General features: G+C 38.7%; 1 protein-coding gene across 10 annotated transcripts in view; it reads right to left on the minus strand.

Annotated features, from left to right (window-relative positions):
- Positions 1–23,017, minus strand: part of LOC106071291 (protein CBFA2T1-like) — a 68,571-nt gene that overhangs the window by 11,916 nt on the left and 33,638 nt on the right. Inside the window, exons 1-2 of one of the 10 annotated variants that reach the window (XM_013231367.2) lie at positions 4,721–4,882; positions 1,216–1,636 (exon numbers count right to left, since the gene is read on the minus strand). The exons of 2 other annotated variants lie outside the window; for them this stretch is intronic. In XM_013231367.2, coding sequence (XP_013086821.2) covers positions 1,216–1,225 — 10 coding nt within the window. In that variant the 5' untranslated portion in view covers positions 1,226–1,636; positions 4,721–4,882. Of the gene's footprint in view, positions 1–1,215; positions 1,637–4,519; positions 4,692–4,720; positions 4,883–16,591; positions 16,941–23,017 lie in introns of those variants that run through there. 7 more of the 10 variants (XM_013231364.2, XM_013231365.2, XM_056034917.1 and 4 more) reach the window with 7 other exon arrangements.

A 23,017-nucleotide genomic window follows, 5' to 3' on the forward strand; every position in this document is an offset into this window, starting at 1 on the left:
TATATTGGAGTATATATATATATATATATATATATATATATATATATATATATATATTATATGGTATAATATAGAATACTCTATATTGCTGTTCATATTAGCCAATTTTCGCATCACAGCATGCTATTTATGATGTATGAGAGTCTCGTTACATAGACACCTAACTCAGATGAAAAAAAAATGCTTAAAAAAGGGCTTATATAAAGGAAGAAGTTCACATTGCCAACTATATCTTTCAATAATATAGAAGTTATTTCCCTTTTTCGATATCAACCAACATAACTGATTAATTTTTAATGGATTTTTTGCATTGTCTTTGCCAATAAATAATTGTTCAAAGTTTCAACTTCATCAGAGAATGAGTGTGTCCGTTATTTTGTATTCCAAATGTTACCAGACAGAGTTTATATAAGCTTTGTAACAAGTCTAGACTCTAGTTTCCCTGCGTGAATTATCTCCCCGTAAAGCTGTCTTTAACATGTTAAACAAATAGATTCACTCTGCACTGTGTATTCAAGAAGACACAAAGTAAATTTTACTTCCCTGCTGTAAACCCCCCCCCCCCCCTCCCTCTCTAAAATTGAAAGTGTGGATGATGAAAATGCTTTTTTTTTTGTTTTCTGCAACTTTCAAATGCCCCCTCCCCCTTTACTTCGTTTGCAGTTACACATAAGATACAAACTGTGTTATTAAATGCAAAGTCCACAAAGTCTATATAAATTGCTCGATTTATCGTGAAATAAAAGTTTTATTCTAGACCTGATTGTCTCCACAGCTAACGGCACACGAGGCTGTCTTGTGGATAGGACAATGACACATACCTCACCCTTTTAATCATAGGTGTAGGCCTAACCATGTTCAAAATCATTTAATGGTAGATTATAGCATTGTAACAATTTAATCTATTTGATTGAACGGACTCAACGCCATCTTTCAATTTCTGACAACAATCCCCCCCACCTCTAGTGAGCTACTTGTTCGAGCCTTTAGGATTCATGCCGCGAACAGAGCTTGAACCTCCTCACCGCTATTCCCCGCCCTCTAGCATAAGTCTAAGAGGATGGACGACACGTTGACAACTTTTAAGAGGCAACAACATCACCAAACAGATTTGTACGTTGACAAGCGCTTGGCCATTTGGCCACCATTACATCAATTCATGCTTCACATAGTTCAGTATGCTGTTATGTATGCTGTTATGTATAAACCACTTACATGTAATCATGCTGCAGATGTCTTGTGGGTAAAAAGATGACAAGACCTTGGAACCATAGAATGCCCTGGAAGCCAGCCTCAGTAAATAAATCCAATGGGACCACTCCAACAAAACTATCCCAGAAATTTGTAGTTTCTGGCAATCCTTTTGAGTAGCAGACGAACTCTCAGCACAGATCTCTCACGAGACTGTCGATTACAAAATCAATATCGTCCTTTTAGAATGTCCGTTGTGACTCCACCACTTTGCATTGACTTCGTTTACAGTCATTTAATGGCTGACTTTCTGGGTCAAAACATCACTCGACCAAAGTCATTGGATGACTGTATAGTTATTAAGCTAATGGATCACTCACAGTCTTTAATAGCGGGGTTTACAATCCAGTTTTTTTTTAAACTCAAAGTAGTTCAGTTCAAGATTCTGAAAATTTAAAGTCAAACACACATTTTGACGTAACATGATATAAACTCACAAATAATGTGCTCAACTTAACTGATATATATATATACTGATAACACTTCACATTAATCTACTTCAATAATAAGCAAATTTAAAATTAATATTAGAACTACGCATTCCTGATTTTTGTATCTTAGGCATATTTATTTATTTATTTTAAAAAGTTTTTCTAGATATCGATATCTACCAAACAATTGATCGTGTTGAATACAATTAAATATTTAAATCTATTGCACAGAAGCAGAAGGGCTAGAATATCTAGACTAGATCTAGAAATTTAGGCCTACTAACAAGAAATATATCAATAGAAATCGCCACATAGATCTAGACACTGAACATTCATGAATAATTTATCTATAAATCGCAAAGATGAAATCTCCTTTCACTATTTTAAATGTAGCACACATACTGTGACGAAATATAAATCTAGACTCCTCTGAAATAATATCACCTCACTAGGCTAGTCTTGTTAAATTCTGAAATGATAAGGCGGGAAACAAATTTCCTTTATAAGAGTATTGGAAAGGGAAGATAACTCCCGATAAATGACAATCTCGTCTGCTGTAATTAAAGGAGAGGACAAGCTCTTCACATCCAGTCCTGTTCAAGCGCGCTGTCGTCACAGGGAAAATACTCTCGTCACGTTGACATTGCCGTGAAAATAAAACCTTCCTTTTAAAAAAAAAAATGATAGCGTTTTTTTTTTATTCCATTCATCTAGACTAGTTCTCATTGTCCCCCACACGTAGAGCCTGTCCCCCCTTCCCTTTTACCAAACTCCCCCCCCCCGCCACACCTTTAAAACAGATCTCAACTTCTCCATGATCAAACACTAGCTGGCTAGAGTACACATACAGAGAGAAAAGTGGGGGGGGGGGGGGAAGAGGTGGGGGCGCTGGGCGAAATTGAAAGTTTTTCTCCCTCCCACCCTGAAGTAAGATGTGGTCGAGTAAATATCATCGGGTCGAGTTGTTCAAATATTGGGCAAACATTCTTGGACAGGGGGCAACTGTCTCAACACCCAGCCGAGATGCCCACGCGGGAAAGGTAAAACAAGCCATCCACAACACAGTGAAAAGGGGGGGGGGGGATAACACGGCGACAGTTTAACCTTCCTTGAAAAAATATGTTGGTATCCCCCACCCCCATTCTGTTCATGTTGCTCCGCCCCTGTTGATTGAATGTCTGCTAATCACACGTCGTCTGCAATTATGTCCAGTTCCTAAGGCATGGCAACCATAACCACTAAAAATAATCCCTTTTTTTTTTTTTCAATTTCTGTAAGAGCAGGTGGGTAGAAGAGTTTAAAGCACTACGAGGGCTTAAAGAAACGTTTCCCTTCAGAATTAGCATTGCAAACGAGGGTGTTAGGCAGACTGCACAACGACCAACTGTCTTTAATGTCAGGCACTTGCTCATGTTCCGTGTAAATAAAACAATTATCAACAGAATTGAGAACTCAAACCCATAGCATTCGTTACGACAGCCCAAACCTCTAATCCACCAAATCCAATCAAATTGACCTGATGGCTGCCTGGTCGTGCGATATGGGCTCTAGACTGTCGTCTTGGTGGTCCCGGGTTTGAACCCTACCTCCCCCCCCACACACACACACCTCCATCTCGTCGTCGTGTAGGAGGTTTCAGCTAGGATGTAATAATCTTAAGTTCTGAAGAAAAGTCCGCAACATGTTAATTAACTAAAACATCATTTTATTGACTGATCCAAACAGAAGTAAAGGAATGGAACTCTGGTTATTCAGCGCACGATGGGCTATTTGTGTAGGCTTATACTAAAATCTCCAATAATGCAGTTTGATTACAGTGAAATTAAATTTTTGCCGCTTTTAATTTGGTCCAGCTCCTTTTCTTAGTTATCAAATTATGCAAACTATAGCAATATTTTAAAACTTCAAACCAATTTTATCAATAATATTTTAAGAATAAATTCTCAAGAGCAGTCTACTACACACCACGGCGGGCGTAGGCCTATATTCAATAATCGATCGATAATTTACGCGATCTACAACCAGCTGATAAAAATGTTTGAAATAAAAAACAATCTTAATTGTTAAATTGCAATTAATTAAATCTTTTTTACCTTAAATAATTAATAACAAATCATTTTTAAAGTAGAAAAAAAAAAAACTGATGCTAGAATATCCAATGAAAAAGTACGGAAAACAAAATGTTTTTGTACTAGGATATTGAATCAGATTTGTTTTGATGCTCATGTCTTTTGGAGTTTTTTAAAAATAAGTTTTTATAAAGTTGTTTTTTTGTATGTGTAAATTATAATTTTAAGTTTTTATTTACTTGTACATTATTAACTCATTCTCTCCGTTATTATTTTTCTACGTTTTGAAGGAATTCTTCATTTCGCTCAATGCTATTTCATTACCCTGTTATGATTGGGCTTCAATAGCTATGTTGTTTGTTATCAGAAAATGTTGTGTTTGGTATAGAATTAAAGGGGACTGCATGCTCTTTTTATATAATTCAAAGTCAAGTTTAAAAAATTAAACATTAATTTAATATAATGAGGTAATAATCAACGATGGTATCGTCAATTAGGAGAGAAAGAGTTAATTTAATGTAGATCTATAAGTCGTCTGCTCAAAGTCAAGTTTTAGATTCAAACCAAATTGGAACAAAGTTTGTTATAGCTTTAAACAAACCTCTGAATCAATAATCAACCCATTCTAATAATACATTTTGACACAAATTATAGGCATCAGAAGTAATGATTTACTTTCGCTTTTTGAACAATAAGTAGCTAATTTTCGAATCACCATCAGATTTTTAAACGTTTTCATTTCTTTGTAAATCTAGCTCGTAAACTCACTGATTAGTTGAGCACATTAATTGAAGATTTTGCGGTACTAACTTACAAGTAAGTAAACTGCACTGCAACAGTTTAAAACATAAAACACACAAAAAACCTAGATCTAGATATAATCCAAACAGTGTCGAAAACACATGAAAATAAAAACTTTAACCAAGAGGAACACAGTGAAAAGAATCTAGGTTTAAATTGGATGTTTACTTGAGCGACACCATAGTAAATTGTGCTGCCATCAAACGGGGGGGGGACGTCTTCTGTGAACAAGGGAATTAACCCTCATCAACAAGTCCTTCCTGCCGCACACAGCAACACACCACAAACTGCCTCGATACGTCCTCGGCTTACGACTGAGTGCGAAGCGAATAAAGTTGGGACCAAGGCAAGACATCGCCCCCGAGCGACTGGGAATAGTGGGAGAGGGGGGGGGGGGCGAGGAAAAAAAACACAAGGGAAACTGGGACGGGAGATATGGCAGCAGCTCTCGAGCGCGGGGTTGAGGGCTCTCGCATCTTCATTCATACCCAGCACGTGCTCAGCGCCGCCTTGCTAGTTCCCACGAGGTTTCGCTCCTCCCCTTCCCAAGTCCCCTCACTTTACAGGCCAGTCGAATAAAGGTAGATTTGATGTCGTCCCCTGTTGTGTTATCATTCAAATAGCCGCTGTTATTGCCATTATAGTTTATTATTCATGTATTCTTCCAGCGTTTGATTCGAGCATTTTATCTGCCAGATATACCCGGTCATTCAATGAAAAAGTCAATCGATTGATAGATTGAAGTGGATGGTTGCCTGGTCGTGCGGTATGCGCGCTGGACTGTCGCTAGATGATCCCGGCTTCATATCCTGTCAGCTGCAATTCCTCGTCGTCCTGCTGGAGGTTTGAACTAGGAAGTAGATTATCTTCAACTCTGAAAAAAACTATAGTTTAGGGTTCCAGGAAATATTTAGCGCTAGATATAATATCTGGACCCATATCTCAAATAGCTTAGGGACCTTTCAAGTCTAAACACAGAATTGAACTAGATGTATTAACAAAGGGACACGGTTTCGCGAGACCATAAGTAGCTGTTGCAACTTTTCCTATTAATGCTATGATTTCAAATCAAACTATTGCGGGACAATATATTGAAGTATTGTTTTAAAATTGGTCAATTAAAAAAAAGAGGGAGGACGGTGGCTGAGTGGTTAAGCGCTTGGCCTCCGAACCTGGGGTGCCGGGTTCGAATCTCGGCGAAGACTGAGATTTTAAATATCGGGATTTTTAGGGCGCCCATGAATCCACCCAACTCTAGGGAAAGAAAAGGCGGTTGGTCGTTGTGCATGACACCCTGCTCGTTAACCGTACGTCAAAGAAACAGATGACCTTAACATCCCCTGCCCCAAAGATCACAAATTCTGAAAGGGGATCAGTAGTATTTGCATGTATTTTCAGTACATATATACTCCCCTAGTGCCTTGCATCATTGTCAATTTTTTTTTATTCTTTTTTTTTCCAAAATAATATTATATATATATATATATATATGTTTAAAAATATTTTTTTTCAGAAAACCAAAAGCAGCCATTGCATGATAAAGGTTACTTTCATTATCGCTTTTAGTTTTTGAGATAAACGTGACGGACGGACAGAAAGACAACAACAAAAAAAAACAATGCGGATTTTCCCTACGGGTAACATATTGCATACAGCAAGGGATTAGGATGGAGGGGGGGGGGGGGAAGGAGGGATGGAGACGTAAATGAGGTAGATTTGAACCAATCTTAGAGTCTAGCCGAAGAATTCCCCCCCGACAGCTGTGCTCATTAGTAACATCCCTCGCTGCTGTATTGATCGGGTATCTCTTTCTTACTCCCAGCACAAAGTAGTCGATGTTAATTTGTTGCATCCGAGGAGCCCTGCCTTGATAAGATCTCATGCACGTGATAAGTGTATGCGACACATAATAAGGCGTGTTAGTTGTGTTCTGACACACGTCTGCTGTATGTGACACATAATAGGGCGTGTTAGTTGTGTCCGACACACGTGTCCGCTGTATGCGACACATAATATGGCGTGTTAGTTGTGTCCGACACACGTGTCCGCTGTATGCGACACATAATATGGCGTGTTAGTTGTGTTCTGACACACGTGTCCGCTGTATGTGACACACGAAGCGTCCCTAGCATCTGAGACACATTATGATGTCGTTTTTTTTTAAATGTATTTTTAGAACTTAATGACGCAGTGTCCGAAGATAGAGCCTCCACGCAATTTTTACATTAAAAAAAATCTTTACCCTGAAAATGTAAAACTTAGATGTAGTCATAAACCCTACCGGTACGTTGAATACTTCCATTTATTCAACAAGTATTTCCTACATAATGACGTATGAAGCCTTAATGTTCGGCGAGGCCTGAATAGGTGTTCCAGGAACTGCTTGAATAATTAGCTAGTAGGCCACCACGTGAATTCATCTCTCTAAAAACTAAGCAAAGTGTTCCGCTAAATACTCCGAAAGTGTGAAGCGTTCCGTTACCAAAAGTACTCTGAGAAATACTGTGTTAATAGTTTTAAACGCTATAAAGTAACCGGCAGTGTAACTTATTGTTGGTACTCGGTCGTTAGTGTGTGGCTACTACAACCAAACCGAACTGTACAGCTTCAAATAAACTTCTTCTAAAACAAAACTGAATACAATGTTTTAATTATAAAATGTTCAGATTCAAGTTGATATGTGCAGAAACACAATTGAAACGAGAATTGAAACAAGATCTAACTCTTTAAAAATTTCACAAGTCTTTTGCGGCGATCCACAGTTGAGAACCCCTGCCATGGAGCCTCTTTCCCTGGCAATAACAATGCAGATATGTCGCCTGAGAGCAGCGATTCCCAAAGTGGTCTAAATAGACCCCCAGGGGTCTACGACGACTTCTAGGGGGTCTACGAGATTGAAAAATGAAATGGGTGTCTTTGAGATGTAAATGGTAGTCTACGAGATGTAAATGGGAGTCTACGAGATGTAAATGGTAGTCTACGAGATGTAAATGGGAGTCTACGAGATGTAAATGGGAGTCTACGAGATGTAAACGGTAGTCTACGAGATGTAAATGGTAGTCTACGAGATGTAAATGGTAGTCTACGAGATGTAAATGGGAGTCTACGAGATGTAAATGGGAGTCTACGAGATGTAAATGGGAGTCTACGAGATGTAAATGGTAGTCTACGAGATGTAAATGGGAGTCTACGAGATGTAAATGGGAGTCTACGAGATGTAAATGGGAGTCTACGAGATGTAAATGGGAGTCTACGAGATGTAAATGGTAGTCTACGAGATGTAAATGGTAGTCTACGAGATGTAAATGGTAGTCTACGAGATGTAAATGGTAGTCTACGAGATGTAAATGGGAGTCTACGAGATGTAAATGGGAGTCTACGAGATGTAAATGGTAGTCTACGAGATGTAAATGGGAGTCTACGAGATGTAAATGGGAGTCTACGAGATGTAAATGGTAGTCTACGAGATGTAAATGGTATTCTACGAGATGTAAATGGGAGTCTACGAGATGTAAATGGTAGTCTACGAGATGTAAATGGTAGTCTACGAGATGTAAATGGTATTCTACGAGATGTAAATGGGAGTCTACGAGATGTAAATGGGAGTCTACGAGATGTAAATGAGAGTCTACGAGATGTAAATGGGAGTCTACGAGATGTAAATGGGAGTCTACGAGATGCAAATGGGAGTCTACGAGATGTAAATTGGAGTCTACGAGATGCAAATGGGAGTCTACGAGATGTAAATCAGAGTCTACGAGATGTAAATGGGAGTCTACGAGATGTAAATCAGAGTCTACGAGATGTAAATCAGAGTCTACGAGATGTAAATGGTAGTCTACGAGATGTAAATGGTAGTCTACGAGATGTAAATGGTAGTCTACGAGATGTAAACGGGAATCTACGAGATGCAAATGGGAGTCTTTGAGATGTAAATGGTAGTCTACGAGATGTAAATGGTAGTCTACGAGATGTAAATGAGAGTCTACGAGATGTAAATGGTAGTCTACGAGATGTAAATGGGAGTCTACGAGATGTAAATGAGAATCTACGAGATGTGAATGGGAGTCTACGAGATGTAAATGGGAGTCTACGAGATGTAAATCAGAGTCTACGAGATGTAAATGGGAGTCTACGAGATGTAAATGGGAGTCTACGAGATGTAAATGGGAGTCTACGAGATGTAAATGGGAATCTACGAGATGCAAATGGGAGTCTACGAGATGTAAATGGTAGTCTACGAGATGTAAATGAGAGTCTACGAGATGTAAATGAGAGTCTACGAGATGTAAATGGGAGTCTACGAGATGTAAATGGGAGTCTACGAGATGTAAATGGGAGTCTACGAGATGTAAATGGGAGTCTACGAGATGTAAATGGTAGTCTACGAGATGTAAATGGTAGTCTACGAGATGTAAATGGGAGTCTACGAGATGTAAATGGGAGTCTACGAGATGTAAATGGGAGTCTACGAGATGTAAATGAGAGTCTACGAGATGTAAATGAGAGTCTACGAGATGTAAATGGTAGTCTACGAGATGTAAATGGTAGTCTACGAGATGCAAATGGGAGTCTACGAGATGTAAATGGTAGTCTACGAGATGTAAATGGGAGTCTACGAGATGTAAATGGTAGTCTACGAGATGTAAATGGGAGTCTACGAGATGTAAATGGTAGTCTACGAGATGTAAATGGGAGTCTACGAGATGTAAATGGTAGTCTACGAGATGTAAATGGTATTCTACGAGATGTAAATGGGAGTCTACGAGATGTAAATGGTATTCTACGAGATGTAAATGGGAGTCTACGAGATGTAAATGGTATTCTACGAGATGTAAATGGTATTCTACGAGATGTAAATGGTAGTCTACGAGATGTAAATGGTAGTCTACGAGATGCAAATGGTATTCTACGAGATGTAAATGGGAGTCTACGAGATGTAAATGGGAGTCTACGAGATGTAAATGGTATTCTACGAGATGTAAATGGGATTCTACGAGATGTAAGTGGGAGTCTACGATATGTAAATGGGAGTCTACGAGATGTAAATGGGAGTCTACGAGATGTAAATGGGAGTCTACGAGATGTAAATGGGAGTCTACGAGATGTAAATGGTATTCTACGAGATGTAAATGGGAGTCTACGAGATGTAAATGTGAGTCTACGAGATGTAAATGGTATTCTACGAGATGTAAATGGGATTCTACGAGATGTAAATGGGAGTCTACGAGATGTAAATGGGATTCTACGAGATGTAAATGGGATTCTACGAGATGTAAATGGTAGTCTACGAGATGTAAATGGTATTCTACGAGATGCAAATGGGAGTCTTTGAGATGTAAATGGGAGTCTACGAGATGTAAATGGTAGTCTACGAGATGTAAATGGTAGTCTACGAGATGTAAATGGGAGTCTACGAGATGTAAATGGGAGTCTACGAGATGTAAATGGGAGTCTACGAGATATAAATGGAGACTACGATAGGGGACCTCATCTAAGTAGGTCGAGACTTTCGATTGTATTTCAAATTAATGGAATTAACTTACGCACACATATGATTTGTACCTCAGATAATTTAAGTTGGAGGATAATTTGATACATTGACACTTATGTAAATATTTGAAGTTTCGAATAGACCCACAGTGGATAAAATATATAGTTCAAAATCATAAACACATATTAGCTAGTGAGCGTCTTATATTATCTCTACTCATTCATGAAAACTTTATCTTTGACGAAAATTATCATTAATGGCTCCTTTACACTGGTGTACGCTGGTTGTCCAGAGGATTCAGTTTTATGGTATTATGTCTCTTTTTAACACTGTTACGATCCGATATTATAGCAAAATAGTAATCAAGTGGAATTCCTAATGTATTAATCAGACCTGTTTCCTAAATTTGATGTGATTAACTTGCAGCTACCAGTTAATAGACCAAATTTGATGAAAACGGAGTCTACGATCTCAGCATTTCTTATACGAATTGAATCAATGAATCAAATTATTAGACGGGGCTAATTTTCTCCATTTCCAAATTTATAACTGTCAAACTGTAGGAAAGCGAATTTTTTTACTTATGTTGAAGATTTTAATGCCTTTTATTCAGATTTTCATCCACGTTTTGAGACTATTCTGAATATGGACTTATGGTAAGTTTCGAAAAAACGATATCAGTACTTTTGGCTTCAAAAAGATTATACCTGATACTTGTATTATCATCAAAAAGGTTCTAATTGTTGTACATCTTCAAACCTAGTGAAAAAAGGTTTCAGCAGGGTTGCCAATCTTTTAATGAAAAAAAAATGTAGACATCACAAACAGAGAAATTTCAATATTAAACATAATTAAATAATTAAAGCCCAATGTTGAAATTGTAATATCAAAGCAGCCAAGTAATATGCCTTTTGTTTGGTGTTTAGTGATTTCTTGTAATAATGCTTTTTTTTTTTCATTTTTAATTTGAATTTCATCAATGAATAGATATCTATATACAGCTTAGAAATTGGTGATTAAACACATCTGAAATTCATGGATTTTTAAAAATGCATAATTAGCTATGCAGGCGGTCTACCGAAAAAAAACTAGAAAACATCTCAAGGGGTTTACGAGACACAAACGTTTGTGAACCTCTGCCTTAAGAGTCTCTTTGCTCTGGCAATCACAAAGCAGATATGTCGCCTTAGAGTATCTTTGCCCTCGTAATCACAAAGCAGATATGTCGCCTTAGAGTATCTTTGCCCTCGTAATCACAAAGCAGAAATGTCGCCTTAGAGTCTCTTTGCCCTCGTAATCACAAAGCAGAAATGTCGCCTTAGAGTCTCTTTGCCCTCGTAATCACAAAGCAGAAATGTCGCCTTAGAGTCTCTTTGCCCTCGTAATCACAAAGCAGAAATGTCGCCTTAGAGTCTCTTTGCTCTCGCTACCGTCACAATGTTTTACGAAATGATAATTTTTTTTCAAGTAATATCTGATTGTGAGTGTAGTGGCGGGTTGTCTGATTGCCTAGCACAGTGTACCTGGCCACAGGTGTGGCTGGTAGTTATTTCAATCATACCTTCACCCCTTTCCTCGTTGCGCTTCGGCCATTGAATCATTACCTGCCATTGTGACGAGCTGGTGAGCGGTGTCACGTGGACTAACGAACCGGCTGTTGTAGCATCTGCTGCTGTCTTTGACTTCAAGCTGCTCTCACAGCTACTGCCCCCCCCCCCCAAACACACCACACTCTTTAGTCCCACCCCCCTCCCAAACACACCACACTCTTTAGTCCCCCACCCCTCCCTTAGTGAGACAAACGAAATTCTAATCTAAAAACGTTGAGACACTAAGGCTTGACGACCACGTGACCTTCACCTTTACACAACAGTGAACTAGACGTGTAGATAGGGTGGCCAGGGGATTAAAAAGATAGACACATGCATGTACGAATGATTGATTCATTACTCTCGATAGTGTGGAATCTATATATTGAAATGTATAGAACAATATGGGTCTAGGTCACACAGACAGTAAGGTGACATCAATGTCCAGAAATATCAAATATAAAAATCTCAAATCTTAGTGTTGTTTGGATTTCAAAAAATAATTGTCCAGCTCAAAATATAACAAGCAAAATGGAATTCAAAATTCTTTAAAAAACAACAACAACAACAATAAAACACAAAGTTTATCTAAGGGGAATAATTCCACATTTACAGACATATTTTCTCAATACTGTAATATTTATTTCCCATTTTCCCTATCGAACAAAGTAAATTATTTACCACTATTTTATTAACTAAATGTTTTTTTTTTGTTTTTTTTTAAATTGATTCATTGTGCAACTTGATCCGAGAATGTGAAGTGGGAGAAATAAGGTGTACAAAATTTGTACCAGACAGACTCGCACTTGCCTATTCTTTTTAATAGAGATGCAATTAGAAATTTTTATTGCTATATTTTAGTTTTCTTCCAGCAAGTTTAATGTAGAGAATAAACAGTAACATCCCCTCCCCCCGTTTTATATGAGAATGTATTGACTTCATAAGGGGGGTGTCTTTTTTTAATGTCATGATAGAACAAGTTTGTGTGAGTGTGCGTGCGTGTGTGGAGAGAGAGAGAGAGAGAGAGAGTGTTTAATGATTGTTTGAATGAGAGCAGAGAAAGCGAGTGTGTAGTTAAATAACACAGTTTTAATTCAGTTTTTTTTTTTAAATTATTTTTTAATTTAGAGAAGAAAATGTCTTACTGAACTACTGAATAGGAGAAAGAGACAAAGAGAGAGAGAGATAAAGAGATAGAGAAAGAGACCTTGAAAAAGTGAAAGAGAGAACGACAGAGAAGGAGATAGAGAACGAGAAAGAGAGAGAGAATGAGAAAGAGAGAGAGAGAGAAAGTAAAAGAGACAGTGAGAAAGAGAGAGGATGAAATCGAAAGATAGAAAAAAGAAAGAAATAGATAGAAAGAGAGAGAGAGAAAAAGAGAAAGAAAAAGGGACAGAAAGAGACAAAAATGAGATGTGATTGTTCTACGAAGCTAAGATGAACATTGGATTTGATTCAAAGAGAAGACGACACTAAGAGAAAGTACTGCAGGAAGAAGATATTGAAAACAAAAGACAGATAGAAGCACGGGGGGGGGGGGGGCAGGGGAGAGAGTAGGCCTAACGTCAAAGAGAATACAACAGATTGAGGGAGAGCGCAGGACGCCAACCCAAAACATCAGGTTTTAATCTCATAGTACCGAGACATGTTCTCACCTATAAACTAACTAGATCTATTATCTTGAAGTTAATATTGCCAAAGTCCATAGCAACAGCAACAAATTCCGATGTTCTTCCCCTTCAGATCTCCTCTTCACTAAGTTTAAGAAAGAGACAGTGTCTCAAACACAACAGTGTAATGAAAAGTAGTAGAGACTTTAAGTTAATTTACGTATCGCTGAGCAATTAGCATTACATGAGCTGTGGACACAGTACTTACATTTATGTTCTGTTCTAATAATTAGGAAATCCCACAATTTCCGTTAGGGCCCTGGGTTATTTCCCATTTCTGCCCCCCCCCTCCCCATTTCCACCCCATCAACCATTCCGAAATGATGGGACATTAGACACGTACATGGCCTTTCTTCCGGCTATCATTGTTTCTCATCCACTGAGAGCCTCTATCTAAATATCTTAGGTCCGGTGCTATCTATTTCTCAGGTGCCAAAAACCTATCGCGCTCTCTCTCTCTCTCTTTATCTCTTCGTCAGGACCTGTTGTGGTGTGAGGAAGGGGGGGGGAGCGGGAATGGAGGGGGTTAAAAAAAAAGCCCTGATGGTTGAACAAACCAGGCGTGCACCGCACCTGTCCGTGAGTACCATCATCTGGAATTGTAGTCCTGTTCCAGACAGACTGGTGCCAGCCAGGAATGCACAGAGCGAGCAGATATAAGGCGGTGTGCGAGCCACATGTGAAAGGGGGGGGGGGTCTGGGTACAGAGGGGGGCGAGGGAAGGGGATAAAGAGTGAATATAATAAGAAGGGAAGAAAGCAGGGAGAGTAGGGGCTGGCAAAGGTAAATTCTGGCGCTGAGGTAGTCAATGAGAAAAATAAAATGTAGATCTACAGCGTTACCTCTGTATACACGTAGCATAACCTAATAAAAAAAATTGCCGCAGTTACGCGAATAAATGTACTCATTTATTGAAATAAAAACATTTTAAAAATGAATTGCTTCAACGTTACCTTAAGCAATATTTAGTTCTTCTATATAACACTGTCATTTCTTTAAGGCGATTGGTGCTCACTTCGATTTGGTAAAATATTTCCGAGCGTTAAAAAAAAAAGGACCTACCATGTAATTGAACACTCTTAGTATCCGATGGAATTGTTGCTCCGCCATTACGCACTATACTTTTATTGTGGCATTATATCTTTCTACTGATCTAGTATCTCGCCCCTCCGCCCTGCCCTTTTTTTTTTTTCTTTTATATTATCAGCTTTTAAAACGTTATTGTTAAGTTAAAGGATTTTTTGACTAGAGACTAGGCTAATAGTGTTCCTCTCTCTTCCTGGGGGTCATGAAGCCTTACCCAAATGAGCTACATCGAACTGTTTATGTACTTCATTACTAGTGGCCAGACTTTGTAGATCTACCTCATTACTAGTGGACGGACACACTTCGCTTAAGAAAAAAATCAGAACCTGAGAATACAATGTATATTTGAGTGCAATCAATGATGTTTGTATATTTCAATGGTCTTCTTTTTGGTTTGCTTTGATTTGTTGTAGTCATTTGTTTCTCTCCTTGAACGGAACGTGTTCAGCACTGTTCTGCAATGACTACTAGACAGGCCGTATCATTCTAATATACCATGACGCCTGGGACAGACCCAGACTTCTGCAAGTGTTAACTATTATTCCTGTCAGATAGTTTCTCCAAGACGATATCCCACATCTCTGGTCATGTTCTCATAATTACAAAGTCATATATCAGTTGTTAGTATCGTTTCCGTGACTTCAGAGCCACATAAAAGCCAAAATCCTAGTGCTGTGTCTACACTGCAATGCGTGTGTCGCAGACCAAAGGCAGGTTCATAAAAGTACGGAATACCGCTGAGACCATAAAAAATTACCTTTACAAGCAACGTGCGAAGGCAGATGTTGTTACCTCACAGGCTTACGCGGCTATTGTCTGCTTTTCAAGGATACAACCTGGAAAGTGTGCGTTGGGGAAGGGTGGGATCGGGGTGGTCACACCATTCTGACTTGTTTTAGCGATTAAATTAAAGTGCAACAAAAAATGTAGATCAATCGCAATTAAAGAAAATGTAACAAAGTTGTGCGGATTATGTTGTCATTAACAAGGAAACTTTAGCTTGGAGATTTAGCGACAATGAAAGCTGACTAAAATTGCAATATGTCCTATATCAACTGAAGAGGTAACAACTGACCTCAAAGGCATCTTTGAGGCCCTGAACATTTCCAACAAGGGCGGTACTGCTACACTGCCACATTATAATAAAATTCCTCTGGAGACTATGCTAATGTTTTTGTTGTAAGTTAACGAATGTTGATCCTGTCAGTGTGGGGGAAAGACTGAGAAGAAGACACTGCAGACTGAGAAGAAGACATTGCAAGCTTTAGGGACAATATGCCATAATGCCAGATTGGATAACGCCCTTCCACAACTGTCTTTGGAACTGAGCTCCAAAATATAAATTATTCATAGAAGGAAGTTTTTTAGAATGTGTGTTTAAGTAGCATAAACCGCTTGACTAAACCGAGAGTTTGAGTTTGAATCCTGGTGTAAAATTGAAATCTAAATCGAGGTTTGGCTCTATGGGAGTTGTGTTTCCTGACAGACTAAAGACATCACGGAAACTCCCTCTCCCCCCCCCCAAAAAAAAAAAAAAACACAAAAAAAACATCATATTGAAGAACATGAAAGATCCGCTATTCAAAAAGAAAAAAAACAACAAGAAAACAGAATCGACGGGGTTCCAATATGTGTTGGAGAAACAACCAGGTTTATATATACAATGCTGGGCTTTTACTGGACAAAGAGAAAAAAAAACATACACTGAATAGAAAATCTACCTTTATACTTGTAGTAAGACCAATGGTTTAAATCAACATAGAACAGCGTCAGGTCGCCATGCAGGTCCGTCCATGCAGGTCCGTGAGGCCTGGTAGACATGGAATTTTGGTGGACACAAAAAAACAACATTGGAAAGCGATTCAAAACGCTGATAGCATTATTGAGGTGGACATCAATTTCTCTTCAGAGCAATGCTTTGGCTGGTACTATACTGCCCAGATATGTAACGTCATGAATCACGTTCAATGAATGGCCATCTACAATGATTTGGTGGGGGTCAAGTAGATACCAATGTGAGCATACTAGGAAAACATAAATACACCAGTAACATTTCAACAACACATAAATCAATACACAACAATAACATGTGTACTACACATACAACAAGTCAACACACAACAGAATAAACATTATACATACTGATTAGATTTATAAGCACAAGTAGGTCAACTTGAATGTAGGCCTATGTCTGACTCACCTAGGCTATCCTAGAAACGGTCAAGTGGCGATGTCCGGATAAAGTCCAGTTAGAGAAAGAAAGAAGTATTTAGATTCCTCTCGCTCTCTCTGTATCATAAGTTGTTTTTTAATATGTAATTCTTTGATTATGATTTCCTTTACTAAGCACAAAGCTTTATACACAAATATAGGCCTATGTGTTTACATTGTAAAACTATCGAATAGCGAAATTGTTTTCTCACGTTAGATTTAAATGGTCAATGGCTGTCACAGACTGGCCAGCGGTCGAAGTAGAAAAAAAAAACAATGTTAATCCACACCTCAGGACATATCACAAACATATGACAGAAGAGTATCGTGATGAGACACAGCCCGAACCAACTATCCCTGGTGCAGTATCGATGCGGAAGACCATCACAACACCATAAACTGGAGGGGGGGGGGGATAGCAGCATCGATGTGAACATGATCCAATCGGTTCCAAGCCAGTCCCTGCCCCACACCACGCTCTGGATTTTTTAAAAATAATTTCGGCCGAGTTCGGAAAGCAAAGGGAGATGATCACTAGCGGGGGGAAACATGAATTTATCGCAATTTCCTCCCCCTTTTTGAATTGAGGCGTCAGGTGCGGGACAGGGAGAACTCAATTAACTAATTAGCCCCGCACATCACCCCGCACAACATTTGATGCACAGCTGGTACGCACCAATCAAATTGATTACGGGAATGCGCCCGAAAGCCAATCGCATGGATCATAACACGTAAAGGAAGCCCGAAGATTCGGCCAATCAGAGGCCTCGTTTCTTCGGATTCATTTGAGTGTGTGTTTGTGTAGAAAGAGAGAGGAAAGATAGAAAAAGAAAAAAAAATAGGGTGCGCGTGTGCAGGGGTCTAAAGGGAGGGGGGTAGTTATCCATTATTGAATTTCTGCGTTGGCCATCTGTTGGCCAGGCTGTCACCAAGATTCCAGCCAAGGCACGGTGCCAAGCTGAACGATCATAGTTACTCGCCAAATCTTGAAAATCTTTTCCTCAAGCAAGAAGGGAGGGGGCAAGAGGGTGATGAGGGGTATGTGTCGAGCCCCAGAGGATTGCTCACATTTTTTCCTGTTAAAGTTAGTACATTGTGGATTGCCTAACCATCTGTTGTCTATTCACTGATGAGGTAAAAATTAAAATAGTCGCTTATCCATTTCACTACCACCCCTTCCAATCCAAGGTCTCAACACAGACCAAGTTAAGGTAATCAGAGTTCCCAACAACTGTTACCGATACGACTAAGGTGTCCGCCTTTGAAACGTATAATGTGATTAACAGGGATGTTTAATTACAAGGCTACTGGCCTTTATGTCGCTAGACACTAAAGACGCATGCTGTCTCGTGACTGGTGACAACTTTCGGTTTTATTTTACTTTTCACTAAAAAAAAAAACAACCTTACTATTTTATGTAACCCTGTTAAGCTTAAAGCATCGAATGCTGGTCCGGACTCTCCATGATGCAAGACTGTGCAACTTCACTTGGCCTTACCTTTACAGCCTCAACATTTCAAATGTATAATATGCAAATTAAACATACCAGTAAAAAAATGGGATTACATTTACTCCATTGCTCTCCTCCATGCTTTCACGCACAGGTGTCACGTTTTATCCCTACCAAATAGCTTGAATAGAATTGAAGCATAGACGTAAATTTTAGCTAGGTCCTTAATCAAAATATGGCTCTGATTGAATGAATCATTAAAATCATATTGTCAAAGATTTGAACTAGATAGCTAGTAACCCACAATTTGAGCCTCATACAATAGAATTGAATCCAAGACATATGTACATTTGTCAAAATAACTAAATTCTATTCAATGGTGAAGTTTAGTTATATAAGTAAAAAGAACCTCGAGTTTCTTTATTGGGGGAAGGGTAACAATCCATGCTCGATTCTAAACAGTGCCAAGGACTTAAGTAAACGATCACCGTTACCAACTAAATAGTCACTAAATAATACCAACATTAATTTGTGCTCCTAGCGATAAAGCGTAGAAATGTAAGTTTACAGTGCTCAGCAGTACACAGAATTCATCGCATACACTCTGAGATATATATATATATATACTATAAAGTAGAAAGTAAGGCGTATGTGTGTATATTACGAATAGAAATAAAAACCGCTTGACCAATCTTGATAAAACTTGGCAGAAATGTTCCTTGGGTACTAACTTAGACCGTAGTGTATGTATTGTAGCCTTTATCCTATTTATGTCTAAATCCTTTCGATCTTTTCTCATGTCAACATTGTTAACCACGGCCTAGATCCATAAATTCTATAGCTTTAATAGAGTCGGACAGCTTATTTTTTTTTTAGGGTCTTAAGTTTATTTTAGGGCTACAATACATACACTACGGTCTAAGTTGGTACCCAAGAAACATTCCAGCCAAGTTTTATCAAGATTGGTCAAGCGGCTTTGATGTCTATAGGCCTAAGTCACATAATTACAAACGCCTTACTTTATACTTTATAGTATAAATCAGTGATGCCCAACCTTATTCGGTCTGCGGACATTTTAATTTTCGGCATTCGTGTCGCGGGCCATAACACCAAAAAGAAAAAAAAATACAATATGCTATTTTTAATAGTTTTATTTGTGGATCTACTTACATAAATTAATGTGATGCATGAAGTTTATCCAAAACCATCTTCTGAATATCTGGCTGCATAGATGAAACACCAAGTCGGAGCACTGAATCTAGATGTTCATCAGCGAGGTGATTACGTCACTTGGTTTTCACCCGTTTCATCATTGAATAAATTTGTTCACACAAATAAGTGCTTGAAAACATTGTGATCATCCTTAGCGCTTGCTTTCGAAGATTTGGAAACGCTTCAGCAAGTAACATGGAGTAGAAGTCAATGGTCTGCATCACTTGAAATTTGTCAAGCAGGGATGTCTGGTTTTGTAAGTCAATCAGTTCCAGTTGTAGATCTGTCGGGGCACTTGATACATCTGCAGCAAACGGATTTTCAAAAAGACGGATTTCATTTTTTAAATTCTGAAAATCCACAAATCTTTCACTGAAATTATCCATCAAGAGCCTCAGAAGTTGGATCATTCTTTCTTTTGGGAGAGACATATTTAGCTGCTATTCATTTTGTAGAGTGTTACAGGTAGGAAAGTGGACAAGATGCACCCTTTCAGCCTGTTGAATGAAGAGTTGCAATTTGTTTGGAAAACACATATGTCTGCATACTCATGCGAAATCAATTTGTCATTCCTTTGTAGTTTGGTGTTAAGTTCATTTAGATGTGATGTCGCATAAAATAGCCAAATCCCACAACCATGAAGGGTCGTTCATTTGTGGCACTTGTTTTGATTTTTAAAAAAACAACGTTTTAACACCTTTCCTCGGCTTAACCAGCCCCCCCCCCTGCACTTCACTGTGAAATAGAACGTCTTCATGTTCAGACTCTATTTCTGTCAGAAAATCTTTGAAAGTTCTGTCATTCAACGCTTTTGTGATTTGATGAAATGTACAGTACTGAGCACAATCCTCACATGGTCCAGATTCAAAACCTTTCCACAGAGATTTTGTTGGTGAATGATGCAGTGAAGCCGCAGGGGTTCAGTTCCATTTGACTTAACAAAGTTTTTAATAACTCTTGCTGTCAGTCCGCTGTGACATCCAACCATATTTCTAGCGCCATCAGTAGTCACTCCAACTAATTTATTCCAAGGAAGAGCAAGGTCCTCAGTGATGGTTGACACTTCTTTGAACAGGTCTTCTCCAGTTGTAGTCCCATGCATGCTCCTCACAGCTGCTAACTCTTCTGTTATATCATAATTGCTGTTTGTACCGCGAATAAATACCAAGAGTTGCGCAGTATCAGTTATGTCAGTGGACTCATCAGCAGCAATAGAAAACATTTCGAATTCTGCTGCTCTGTCTTTTAATTGTGAATGAAGATTTACCCCCATATCTTTCACTGGCCTTGTAATTGTCATGCGAGAAAGGCTGACAGCTTCTACTGCATTCTTCTTTTCAGGACACATTTCTTCCATCACTTTTTTACACGTTCGACATCTGAAAAAGGCTTCATTGCTCTACTTAAGATGTGAGCAACTCTGTAGCTGGCCCTTATCGCAGACTCATTTTCTTGTCTCTTTTTGTTAAATATTCTTGTCAATCCCCCAATCTCTAGTCGTAACTTGACAATCTTGTCTTCGCGGCTCAAACCAAGAATGCCACCATATGTGTTTATGTGTTTGGCTTCGTAATGCCTTTTAATGTTATGTTCTTTAAAAACAGCCACACTTTCTTTACAAATCAAACATGTTGACTTACTATCATATTCCACAAAAAAGTAAAGATCTGTCCACTTTTCTTGAAAGTTTCTACATTCAGAGTCCACTTTTCGTTTTTTAGGCTCTCCCATTTCATTAAATCACAAACTTTCAACACTACCAATCGCTTTGACATCAAAAGAACACGACCCAAAATGATGCATCAATGATGCTCTGTGTTGCACACACAAGGTGTCAAGGACACGGCTAGTTCAAGACAGTAGCGGAATTTTCCAAGAATTAAAAATAGCTGTCTAGTTTTATCGCCATTGAAAAAAACAATACAACACTTGACTTGTGTTCTTACAATACAAACAAATATTTACTGTGAATATTAGAATACCAAACATAAAGATGAAACTCATCAAAGAATGAGTGAGAATCCTAACTTAAAGAGAATATTTATTCAACATTCTAATTTTTTAATTAAAAAAAAAAAGTTTTTAATTTTTTTTGTTAACATTTTTTACCGTTTTAATTGTTTTTTTTTACATTTTGTTCCCATGCGTTGGCGGGCCGGATAGAAGCACGTCGCGGGCCGGATCTGGCTTGCGGGCCGTAGTTTGGGCATCGCTGGTATAGATTCACCCCACATCGGCCTCCACCCCTGCCCCCATTGACAAACTACGTAATTCTTGAAACATTGCTAACTGCTAGTTAATAAAGGACATTTGGTCAAGACGGCGACAAATGGCAGACATTTGATGAAGACGGTGACAAATGACAGACATTTGATGAAGACGGCGACAAATGGCAGACATTTGGTGAAGACGGCGACAAATGACAGACATTTGATGAAGACAGCGACAAATGGCAGACATTTGGTGAAGACGGCGAAAATGACAGACATTTGGTGAAGACGGCGAAAATGGCAGACATTTGGTGAAGACGGCGAAAATGGCAGACATTTGGTCATGTTGTCATGGTTTCACGCTCTCCCTGTGACAGTAAACATTTGTCAGTTGACTGGCTAAAATGGAAACAAAGAGGAAGTGGAACTTGAGCAGACGATACATTAGTCTTTGGAGGCTGTCACATGATCAAGCATCAAACAATAGTGTAGAAGCTATAATGTGTAATATTTATGTATATAAAAATATTTACCACAAATGTTATAACCAATCTATTCAATTATATTATAAAGGGTATTTTTTGTTAATTCTTGAATTTTTAAAACTTAATTTATTAAATTCAATTTACATTTATCTTCTGCCTTTATTATTTCCAAACTGTTCAAATAAGTCAGTACTTCTGGAAGTAAGAAACAATAACTAAAGACAGGACAAATCGATACGTATAAAGGCTGAGTATGAGATAATTCTAAAAGCTCAAATTCCCTCCCCTTTCACTATAATTAGCAGAACTCCCAAGAAACAGACGTGTCATTTCAGTAAGGGAGCGCAAGCCGAGGGCTGGAAGGCAATGAGGGCTATACACGCAGTCTGCTCAGCGGGCTCGCCAGGCTTTCAAGCTGATCATCTGTTAAACACAAGTCATACGCAAAAATGATTTGTGAACACCGTAGTAGTTTGATAAGTCAAATAAGATTATGTAAAATCTTACTCTCAACAGAGACAGAATAATTATAAGACGACCAAATATTACATTCATTGACTGTCTTTGCCGCCTTTTTAATGTGCATGTGTGCTGTGTGTCGGGGGGCAAAGAAGGGGGGGGCGCTGATTAATCCGATGTCTAATTAGGTTTTAGGAGTTTTAAGAAGTCTGGTCTCCCTTTTCTCTCCCCATACACAGGGAGTCGAGACGACAGATGGCGTTCATGTCACGCAAGCATGATGACATTGTTTAGGAGGTGGAGCACTGAGAGGAGACACATCCGCTACAATGTAAGAACACTTGGAACAGTGTAGTGCCTTTTTTTTTGTCAGACATGTAGATAGTCGACGACTTTTTGTCCGTCATGTAGATAGTCGACGACTTTTTTGTCCGTCATGTAGATAGTGTAGATAGTCGACGACTTTTTTGTCCGTCATGTAGATAGTCGACGACTTTTTTGTCCGTCATGTAGATAGTTGGCGACTTTTTTGTCCGCCATGTAGATAGTCGACGACTTTTTGTCCGTCATGTAGATAGTTGGCGACTTTTTTTTTTTGT

The sequence above is a fragment of the Biomphalaria glabrata genome, chromosome 7 (assembly GCF_947242115.1).
Source record: "Biomphalaria glabrata chromosome 7, xgBioGlab47.1, whole genome shotgun sequence".
Taxonomy (NCBI): Eukaryota; Metazoa; Mollusca; class Gastropoda; family Planorbidae; genus Biomphalaria; species Biomphalaria glabrata.